Genomic DNA, 12,182 nt, shown 5'->3' with positions numbered 1-12,182 from the left:
TATATATAATACAAATATAAATACTTCATAATGTAATATATGACGTATTCTTATTTTTATTTATTTTGTATTCTATTATTAGAATTTTAGAACAACTTAATTGTTTTGTTCTATTTATTTACAGTTTGTTTATTTATTTACTTGATTTCTTTATTTACTTCAGTTTATTTTTTTATGATCATACCTTTTTAATTCATTTCTTCTGGATTGGTTCGGGAGAGATTGAAACAATTATACAAATAATGCATTAAACAAAACAAATCTAAAAATATATAGGGGGACTAAAATATAAATCCTCATTCAATCTTGGATATTTCATCTTTAATTAAGTTTTGTTTTCTACTACCTTTCCTGATTGTAATACCTATATGGTCAATACCTTGTATTTTAGTAGTTGTTTGGGGGTATGATGAATTTCTAATAATTTTGATGATCAATATCAAGGTGTATAAACATATATGAACAATAAATCATACGATCTGTGTTTGAATGCAATGACCCTGTCTCATGTGTTCATTAACACTCTTTCTGTCTGTGTTTTTCAGAGTTACCCGTCACACTCGTCAGCTGAGATCAACCCCAGTCTTCCTCCCATGTCCAGTTTCCATCGCAGCGGCGGGACGAATCACTACAGCGCGGCGTCCTGCTCCGCCACCACTAACGGGACAGACAGCGTCATGGGTGAGTCACTGCTGAATCAAAGCTGAGGGAAGATTTGATTCACTTCGATTCAGTCGCTCTCTCACGAAAGCAGAGGTGGAATATTAGGATAGGAAATGAGAAGGAGCTAAGGGAGCTACAGGAGATCAGGTTTAGCTCTTTCTAATCGGCTGATGAGCAGCACTGGTCATTCCTCCATCTGTCAGTTCGAAAATCAGCTTTGTCAATGACATGGACAAAATGTTTTTGTTTAAGTAAGTTTAAGTAAACATTAATTTTCCAAATCAGCGGTTCTCAACCTTTTAGGTGTTATTTATTTATTTATTCATTTGTTTGTTTGTTTTTGGTGTTATTCACTCATTTAGGTTTTTTTATTTTTTATTTACCAAAACTTGGAATTTCAATAAATTAAATTAAATTAAATTAAAGTATATAATTTACTAAAATATTAAAATAATAAGTTAAAATTAACACAGAATTAAATTTTGTAAACTCTTGCTCTACAGGGTTCAATAATTAATTAATATGAAATTGAAATATTTAAAAAAAAAAATTAGTTTAAGTAATATTATAAGTAAACATTAATTGTCTAAAGCAGTGGTTCTCAACCTTTTAGGTTTTATTTATTGTTTGTTTTTGCTGTTGTTCACCCATTTAGGTTTTTTATATTTACCAAAACTCGAAATTAAATTAAATTAAATTAAATTAAATTAAATTAAATTAAATTAAATTACATTATTAAAATAATAAATTAAATTAAAATCCAAATAATAAAATTTTGTAAACTCTTGTTCTTCAGGGTTCAATAATGAATTTACATGAAATTGTTATATTTAAAAAAAATATATTTTTAAAATACAATGACAAATGACAATTTTCTCTGCAATTTCTACTCAATAAAATAACTTGACATAACTAGAGAAATGTGTATTCGTTATAGAAATTTCCATGAGTTTTTGAGATTTAATTAATTTCCATTATTTTTCCAGGTCTAGAAATCTCACTTTTAAATATATCCAGGTTTTCCAAGACCATGAGAGCCTTGGTTATTAAATAATAAAATTACAGGGAATTAATTAAGAATTATGATTTTTGATTGTTAGCCATCTTATGGCTCCTTCGGTGGGTCCCGGCCTCCTGGTTGAGAACTACTGGTCTAAAGTGTTCATTTAAAGTCAGCACTTTAGTCTACATTTTATTTGAATGAACAGGAGTTTGAACTCTCTCTAATCTGTTGTGTTTCAGCGAATCGAGCGTCAAGCAGAGCGGTAAGCAGCTCACAGACGGGAGACGCGTTAGGAAAGGCTCTGGCTTCAGTGAGTCACCAGGTCTAATGCAGGCCCTGACAGATACAGCAATATACAGATACACAAATGATCTAAAACAACATGAAACCGCATTCACGGCACATTTAACTCCTCTAATGATGCTTTTCTGAGTTTTATGTGAGGAATTTTTTCTCTGATAAGCAAAGAAAAGTTATGGAAGCTTGTTTCCGCCACATTATAAAAAAAAATTTAAAATGTAATTGTGACATTTTTTCTCACAGTTCTGACTTTTTTCTCATAATTGCAAGACATAAACTTAGAATTGCAAAATATAACCTCAGAATTATATAAACGCAATTCTGAGAAGAAAAGCCAAAATTGTCAGATAAAAAGTTGCAATTACCTTTTTCATTTTTTATTCCATCCAAGATCCATCAAAATTGTGAGAAAAAAGTCAGAATTGTGAGATATGAACTAAAATTGTGATTAAAATAAAAGTCAGAATTATGATATATATACTCAAATTTAGAGAAAAAAGTCAGAATTATGATATAAACTCAAATTTTGAGAAAAAAAAAGTCTGAATTGTGAGATATAAACTCAAATTTTGAGGGAAAAAAGTCTGAATTGTGAGATATAAACTCACATTTTGAGAAAAAAAGTCAAAATTATTATATAAACTCAAATTTTGATTAAAATTAAATAATTATGAGATATAAACTTACATTTTGAGGGAGAAAAAGTCCGAATTGTTATAAACTTAAATTTTGATTAAAATAAAAGTCAAAATTATGAGATATAAACTCAAATTTGGATTAAAATAAAAGTCAGAATTATTAGATACAAACTCAAATTTTGAGAAAAAGTCAGAATTATGAGATATAAACTCAAATTTTGAGAAAGTTCGAATTATGAGATATAAACTCACATTTTGAGGGAAAAAAGTCTGAATTGTGAGATATAAACTCAAATTTTGAGAAAAAAAGTCAAAATTATTATATAAACTCAAATTTTGATTAAAATAAAATAATTATGAGATATAAACTTACATTTTGAGGGAGAAAAAGTCAGAATTGTTACAAACTTAAATTTTGATTAAAATAAAAGTCAGAATTATTAGATACAAACTCAAATTTTGAGAAAAAGTCAGAATTATGAGATATGAACTCAAATTTTGAGAAAGTCAGAATTATGAGATATAAACTCAAATTTTGAGAAAACAAATCAGTTATGAGATATAAACTCAAATTTTTAGGGAAAAAAAAGTCAGAATTGTTATAAACTTAAATTTTGATTAAAATAAAATTCAGAATTATGAGATATAAACTAAAATTTTGATTAAAATAATAGTCAGAATTATGAGATATAAACTCAAATTTTGAGAAAGTTAGAATTATAAGATATAAACTCAAATTTTGAGAAAAAAACTCAGAATTATGAGATATAAACTCAAATTTTGAAGAAAAAAGTCAGAATTGTTATAAACTTAAATTTTGATTCAAATAAAAGTCAGAATTATTAGATACAAACTCAAATTTTGAGAATTTTGAGAAAGTTAGAATTGTGAAATATAAATTCAAATTTTGAGAAAGTCAGAATTATGAGATATAAACTCAAATTTTGATTAAAATAAAAGTCAGAATTGTTATAAACTCAAATTTTGAGAAAGTCAGAATTATGAGATATAAACTCAAATTTTGAAGAAAAAAAAAGAATTATGAGATATAAACTCAAATTTTGATTAAAATAAAAGTCAGAATTATGAGATATAAACACATTTTTTAAGAAAAAAAAAGTCAGAATTGTTATAAACTTAAATTTTAATTAAAATAAAAGTCAGAATTATGAGATATAAACTAACATTTTGATTAAAATAAATGTCAGAATTATGAGATATAAACTCAAATTTTGAGAAAGTTAGAATTGTGAAATATAAACTCAAATTTTGAGAAAGAAAGTCAGAATTATGAGATATAAACTAAAATTTTGAGAAAGTTAGAATTATGAGATATAAACTCAAATTTTGAGAAAAAAACTCAGAATTATGAGATATAAACTCAAATTTTGAAGAAAAAAAAGTCAGAATTGTTATAAACTTAAATTGTGATTAAAATAAAAGTCAGAATTATGAGATATAAACTAAAATTTAGATTAAAATAAAAGTCAGAATTGTTATAAACTCAAATTTTGAGAAAGTTAGCATTGTGAAATATAAACTCAAATTTTGAGAAAGTCCGAATTATGAGATATAAACTCAAATTTTGATTAAAATAAAAGTCAGAATTATGAGATATAAACTCAAATTTCAAGAAAGTCAGAATTATGAGATATAAACTCAAATTTTGAAGAAAAAAAAAGTCAGAATTGTTATAAACTTACATTTTTATTGAAATAAAAGTCAGAATTATGAGATATAAACTCAAATTTTGAGAAAAAAAGTCAAAATTATTATATAAACTCAAATTTTGATTAAAATAAAAGTCAGAATTATTAGATACAAACTCAAATTTTGAGAAAAAGTCAGAATTATGAGATATAAACTTAAATTTTGATTAAAATAAAAGTCAGAATTATGAGATAAAAACTCCAATTTCGAGAAAGTCATAGTTATGAGATATAAACTCAAATTTTGCAGAAAAAAAAGTCAGAATTGTTATAAACTTAAATTTTGATTAAAATAAAAGTCAGAATTATGAGATATAAACTAAAATTTAGATTAAAATAAAAGTCAGAATTGTTATAAACTCAAATTTTGAGAAAGTTAGAATTGTGAAATATAAACTCAAATTTTGAGAAAGTCAGAATTATGAGATATAAACTCAAATTTTGATTAAAATAAAAGTCAGAATTATGAGATAAAAACTCCAATTTCGAGAAAGTCATAGTTATGAGATATAAACTCAAATTTTGCAGAAAAAAAAGTCAGAATTGTTATAAACTTAAATTTTGATTAAAATAAAAGTCAGAATTATGAGATATAAACTAAAATTTTGATTAAAATAGAAGTCAAAATTATGAGATATGAACTACAATTTTGAGAAAGTTAGAATTATGAGATATAAACTCAAATTTTGAAGAAAAAAAGTCAGAATTGTTATAAACTTACATTTTGATTAAAATAAAAGTCAGAATTATTAGATACAAACTCAAATTTTGAGAAAAAGTCAGAATTATGAGATATAAACTCAAATTTTGAGAAAGTTAGAATTGTGAAATATAAATTCAAATTTTGAGAAAGTCAGAATTATGAGATATAAACTCAATTTTTGATTAAAATAAAAGTCAGAATTATGAGATATAAACTCAAATTTCGAGAAAGTCAGAATTATGAGATATAAACTCAAATTTTGAGAAAAAAACTCAGAATTATGATATAAACTTACATTTTGAGAAAAAAGTCAGAATTGTGAGATATAAACTCAAATTTTGATAAGAAATTAAAATCAGAATTGTGAGATATAAATTCAAATTTTGATTAAAATTAAAATCAGAATTGTGAGATATAAACTCATTGTGCATATTAAGACCAGAGCCATTTATTAAAAAGTAAATAGCTGAATGTGATTTCATGTTGCCTTTCAAAAATCATCTTAGCCAGCAAAATCATTGAGATGAATGTGGATTTATGCGCAGTGATTCCTGTAGGGATGATGATGATGATGATGATGTGTGTGTGTGTTTGTTGTGCTTGTAGATCTATTCCCCCGATCACACCAATAACAGCTTCTCATCCAACCCGTCCACTCCTGTGGGATCTCCTCCCTCGCTCACAGGTAACACGCGTGTGTGTGTTTGTGTGTGTGTGTGTTTATTCCCAACAGAGTTTTATACACACACAGCTGTTTGCCCTGATGTCAGTCACCTGATTACTCTGCTTACTGCAATGTTATTTACAAAGAGTATATGCCACCAGGTTTATTAAACTAAAATTAAAACCTTTAAAAAGCATTTTTGTTACTTAAAATAATATAAAATATTTTTTTAAGTATTTTATTTCAGCTAGTTTAAATAACTAAAACTACAACTCAAATAAAAATTAATAAAAAAGGTCAAAAACACAACAAAATTACTTTAATTTTAACAAAAAAAATACAATGAAATTAGATAATAAAAAAGCAAACTAATTCAAACGAAAACTAATATAATAATATATAATATAATAATAAAATCTAAAATACTATTGTAATGACACTAAGATAACAATGATTTCATGCTTAATTCCAGTTATCTTGGAAATACTGAAAAATTAATACTTTTTCAGTCTGATAAGTACATGCTGGAAATGAAAGGTCAAGTCTGAAATAAAATATTTATTTTACTTTATTTATATTTTATTTCAGCTAGTTGCCAAGGAAATATTTCTTGTACTGAAATAAATTTATTAAACTGAAATAATTTTAATAAAATGTAAAAACTGTAAAATTTTAAAAAGATTTAAAAAAATGTAAAATTATTTTTTTAATTAACTAAAATTAAAAAGAAAACATAAAGAAAGAAAATATAAAATCGAAAACTAATTAAAAAAAACTATAATACTATCATAATGATGCTGAAATAATGCTGGTTGTCACATGACCTCATGCTTAATAACAGTTATCTTGGAAATAAAAATAATTTTTAAATAAATAAATAAACAAGCAAACAAACAAACAGCTTTCGTCAGTCCGATAAATGTGTCACACTGGAAATGAAAGTCCAAATCAAGTGCAGTGCATTGTGGGCTAACGTGTGTTTTGGTTGTATTCTGCACATTTTAGCAAAATATAGTATTTTATTTAGGTCATTTGGATATTTTATGTAGAGTTATTATAGTAAACTAAAACTAAAGCCATAAAAAATACACTTTTGTTACTTTAAATAAAATAAATGTTAACTTAAATAATATAAAATATTTAAAAAATGTAAAATAAAAAAATATATTTTATTTTAGCTAGTTGCCAAGGCAACCTTTTTTCATTTTTATTTAGCTTAACTTAAATAATAATAAATAATAAATAAATAATAAAATTAATAAAAACTATGTAGCCATAAAAAAAACTAATAAAAATTACAAAAACAAAACAAAATTTATAAAACTTTAACTGAAGTGAAAATGAAAATAGAAAAATATTAATAAAGACAGTATGTCAATGATGTTAAAATAGCTGATTTTATGCATATAAATCACGTTGCTGATTATATATTCTGTGCACTGTTCGGTAGAAGCCATTGATTTCAAGTTGAAATATTATTTTTATACATTTCATTCTTCATATTCGGTTCAAACTCTGAAACGCACTTCATCTCAAGGCCTGATTAACGAGCCATTATTTGCGTCGCCATGGAAACAACCGCCGCCTAATTGTTATTTTTCCGAGTGCCAGAGTTATTAGACCGACAACCATTAAATGCGCAACTGCAAATTAATATTTAAACTTAAACATGCGAGGGAAGTTTAAGTAACTGATTTAATAATTTTCTCATTGGGGGCGGCGCGGATGCATGCAAAATTTATTCGCACATGAATGTGGCTGTAATTATGTGCTAATTAGCATTGGGAAATTAGGTTTAATAATACAGGGACGCGTCTGAAATGCGTGTTTCTGTAAAGAAGTACGATTTGAAAAAACACAACATAATTAGACGCGACGTGCGTAATGAGCGGATGGCGCAAACGCAAACTGGTGAAGGTCAAAACGAGCGTCGCGCCTCTCTAATTACCGGTGTGAAAGAATAACGAGGTGTTATTAGCAAGAGGGTCATCACCTATCAAAGGAAGGGTCACCAGCTGATGATCTCCACCGCTCTACATCAAGAAAACTGGACTACAAAGACAAGACGGGGTTATTTATTCCCCTGGAGTGAATGACGGCTAATTGGGTCGGTTTGAGTGTCGGATCAACGGGAAAATACGGATTTATAGGATACGAGGGGAATGTTTTAGCATTAGGCCTAAAGCAAGGATCTCACATCAAAGACTTGAGTGCATAAATAAGGAGTTAACATGATCAGACTCTTGAAAAACAAAAGCAAAACCATTATGTTAATGAGGCTTGAGGTGAAATAAAATAAAACTGAAATAAAATAGAATATAAAAAATTAAACCTTATTTTATTTCAGCTAGTTGCCAAGGCAACATTTCTCATTTTCAGTTAGTTTAAATAAAACTGAAAAAATAAAATTAAAATTAAACTATACACACTTATCCAAAAAAAAAAACTAATAAAAATGACAATTTTCAAATTAAAGTGAAAACAGAAAATCTAAAAATAAAATCTTATTCAAAATATTAACAACAACTATAATAGTAGCACAATGCAGTGTTATTTTAGATACTATTATAGCTTTAAATAATATTTTGAATCAGTTTTTATTTTTTTATTTTCCATTTTCAGTCATTTTAAAGTTTTAATAATTTTGTTGTGTTTATATATATATATATATATATATATATAGTTTTCGTTTTAGTTATTTAGTTTTATTTTGTTTTAGTTTTAGTTATCTTAGTACATTAAGTGAAACAAAACAACTACAGTAGCTGAAATAAAACGTTTTTAATATTTTTTTTATTTCAGTTAATGTTTATTTTATTTCAAGCAACAAAATTGTATAATGTAAATGTTCAATTCTAGTTTTAGTTAACTATAATAACCCTATAATAAGTCTCAATGATACTGAAATAACACTGTAACCAAGACCTATTATAAACTGTTAAATAAACCTTAATTAATCACAGTCATTTGCTAATTTTACACATGCTGAATAGTAAAAACACTGAAATTATATTATAGTTAACTAAAACTAAAACCATCAAAAATGTTAATTGAAATAAAATAAGAAGTTGCCTGGGAATAAAACAAAAACACAACAAAATGATTAAAGCTGTAACTAAAAATAAAGTGAAAACGCAAAATATAAAAATAAACCCAATTCAAAATATTAAAGGCACAATATGTAATTTTTTGCCACTAGAAGACGCGTATTCAAAATAAACAAATAGACAAAGGCGTAGTTTGATGACGTCATAGATAAGCTAATGATTTATTAACGTGGTAGAATGAAGCAGGGTGAGGCTGAAAGCCGTCGAAGCGAAACGAGGCGCTGAACGAGCTGAATTTTAATAAAAAAATCTTACGTATTGTGCCTTTAACAAAAGCTATAATACACTGAAAAAATAATTCCGTAAAATTTACGGTAAAAAAACAGCAGCTGTGGTTGCCGGTAACACACATGAAACTGAAATAATGCAATAAACATTCATTTAACAACATTAGGTGTAACACACAACCCTAATATACAAAACTGATAAGAAGAAACATAGTTATTTCAACAAAAAAACATCAAATTTGAAATGTAATGCAGGGAATTCTGGGAACGTCGATTTACGGTTATTCACTGTAAATTATAGTCTTTTTCACTTCCAAAAAACGGTGTACTACCGTAAAATTAATGTCCAATACATGTAATGTCCAATACAGTTTTTCACCGTATATAATAGGGGAATTTACCGTTAACCATTTAACAGGTTTTTACTGTAGCATTTTTACAGTCTTTTACCGTTAAATTCACGGTCATTTTTTACAATGTAGTATATCAGTGATGTTCTATCTGAGCGCTTGTTTTGTTAACCAGGATGTATTTGGTTTGGTCTCTTTAGCTGCCAGTACAGCCGTCTGGTCCAGAAACGGTCAGGGAGCCTCGTCCCCGAGTTACGAGCCGCCACTGCACTCGCTGGTGAGAGATACAGACACAGAAATACACCCAGATCTAACTCTGCTCCTGTCAGTTCTGGCTTCACATTCACCATGATGACTGCCAAAATACCAAAGTTATGTGGCGTTTATCATGTTAACACTGTAGAAGGAAAATTAGCATCAGTTTAATCAAAACAAAATGACAGAAAGACTCTGAAGCTTCTTAAACATATTCATTTGTTATCGTTTGTCTTGATAATTATGCTTTTTAACAGTTACCATGGGTAATTTTTTTTGTAAAATATGCTTACAAAAACAAAAAAACATTTTATGCTTCACTTAGATTTAAGATCTAAGTTAATGAAAATGCAGAGAAGTTGATTTTGATTTAGATTTTTTCATTTTATTTAACAGTTTTAACCCTTTAAAGCCTGACATACAGTCATAAAAATCTATTAAATCTTTTAAATAGAACAGTTTATTGAAACTTTGGACAAAAATGTTAATATTTTAAAATATTTTTAAAATATTTATAACATTTATAAATATTATAGAATATTTGTAAAATATTTTTTTAATATTTATAAAATTTATAAATATAAAATATTTATATATATGTGTATGTATATTGGAGATATTACTGCAGTTATTCTGACGCTTACTTGATAAAAATCAGTCAAGATTTGACACGAGAAGCTCCAGCTGAAGCTGGACGCTTGTACAATTACACTAAAAGAGCTTTGACTGGATAAAACACTCTATCAATCAGAGACAGAAGACATATACATATATATATATATTGTGTGTCTCGTCCTGCAGCAGAGTCGTATCGAGGACAGGCTGGAGCGTCTGGACGATGCGATCCACGTGTTGCGCAGTCATGCGGTCGGTCCGTCCACAGCGATGCCCGGCACTCACGCAGACATGCATGAACTGGTCACTCCGTCTCACTCTCACAACGGAGCCATGGGCGGCCTGAGCGCCGGATACAGCGGCGGACTGCTGCCCTCCAACAGACACTCGCTCATGGTAAGAACCGCTGACCTCTGACCTCTCGCTGTCTGGAGCCACTTCCTGTGGAAAGATGCTGTGAGACATCTCTCTGTGTCTCTTCTTATGCGGTCATCAGCCTGTTTGGATCCACCTACCAGAGATATTATAGTTAACTAAATTAAAACTAAAACCATAGAAGAGTTACTTAAAATAATATATAAAGAAAATTAATTTTATTTCAGCTAGTTGCCAAGGCATCATGTTATTTGGTTTAATAAATAATAAAAATAAATAAATAAAAGTTACTAAAAACTCTGTAGACATTTTTAAAAATGACAAAAACACACAACAAAATTATTAAAACTTTAACTAAAATTAAAGTGAAAATAAATAAATAAAATCTAATTAAAATATTAACAAAAACTATAATAGAATATCAGTGATACGAAAATAACTCTGTAACGAACACCTTTTTATAAAATGTTATGCAAACCTTAATTAATCACAATCATTTGCTAATTTTATGCTTGTTTAACAGTAAAAACATTGAAATTATGTTATGGTAAAAAAAAACAAAAGAAATTCAGCTAGTTGCTAAGGCAACATTTTTCTTTTTCAGTTAAATAAAAATTATAAAAAACTGTATAGACTAAAATTAAAAAATATATATAAAAATTAAAAAAAAAAAAAAATTACTACAACTTTAAAATTATAGTAAAAACAGAAAATGTCAAATCTGAATTAAAATACTAACAAAAACTGTAATATTTTATCGGATACTAAAATAACACTGCCACCTACTGGTCAAAGGTTTAAGACTATTGTACTTGTGATAAAAATCGTCATGCTTAATGCGGTGCGCATGACGTCACTGATGCGGTCCTGTAATGTCTAAGTGTTACTAAGTCAGGCTGGAGCAAAGAATTATGGGTAGCGATGTTGGCTCTCCTCTGACTGTAAGTTATAAGCAGCACTGAACTAAATACAGGAAATAACAGAGAGAGGGGGAGGACAAGACTTCAAAAGAAAGCTGCTGGTAATATGTTCCATATTTAAGGCTTTTTTAAGACTTGAACCAATCCATAAAGCTTCAAACAGCTGGAGAGAATAAAGAACAGAAAGAGAATACATGAAGAAAAGAAGATATAATGCTCGTCCTACACACACACACACACACATTTATACATAAACCGTTTCTGATGTCTCATATCTTTTTATGTAGTCGTCAGAACATGAATTTCACATGAACTATTGAAAATGAATGTTTTGCACATGCACGCATGTTTCCTTAAGAAAATGCAAAAGTTAAGGTACTAAATGTTTTTGAACTGTGTTTTCTAGTGTTTTTTGTAGTTATAAACTGGCTCTCAAAAGAGTAAATATTCAGATTGGTGTGTTTCTGATGAAGAAGTGCTCTTTGTAAGGTCGTGTATGGTCCGTGTGTGCATATTTCCAGTGTTAACGAGCTGGTTTTAATGACATCAATGAATAAACGCAGGCGTGGGTTTGCTCAGGCGTTTGATTGGACGAGGTCCTGAATCTCTGCTCAATGTCTCGCCGACGCTGCTGTTTATTTATTCACTTTCAC

At 28.0% G+C, this 12,182-nt stretch overlaps 1 protein-coding gene across 3 annotated transcripts in view; it reads left to right on the top strand.

Annotated features, from left to right (window-relative positions):
• The window catches only part of LOC107675755 (transcription factor 4-like), a 171,697-nt gene that overhangs the window by 133,502 nt on the left and 26,013 nt on the right, over positions 1-12,182 (top strand). For all 3 annotated transcript variants that reach the window (XM_016470181.1, XM_016470179.1, XM_016470180.1), the window contains 5 exons: positions 546-681; positions 1,906-1,976; positions 5,623-5,701; positions 9,565-9,641; positions 10,421-10,630. In XM_016470181.1, coding sequence (XP_016325667.1) covers positions 546-681; positions 1,906-1,976; positions 5,623-5,701; positions 9,565-9,641; positions 10,421-10,630 — 573 coding nt within the window. The remainder of the gene's footprint in view (positions 1-545; positions 682-1,905; positions 1,977-5,622; positions 5,702-9,564; positions 9,642-10,420; positions 10,631-12,182) is intronic.

Source organism: Sinocyclocheilus anshuiensis, unplaced genomic scaffold (genome assembly GCF_001515605.1).
Source record: "Sinocyclocheilus anshuiensis isolate Anshui unplaced genomic scaffold, SAMN03320099.WGS_v1.1 scaffold708, whole genome shotgun sequence".
NCBI classification, from domain to species: Eukaryota; Metazoa; Chordata; class Actinopteri; order Cypriniformes; family Cyprinidae; genus Sinocyclocheilus; species Sinocyclocheilus anshuiensis.
This window is presented reverse-complemented; position numbering and strand designations above follow the sequence as displayed.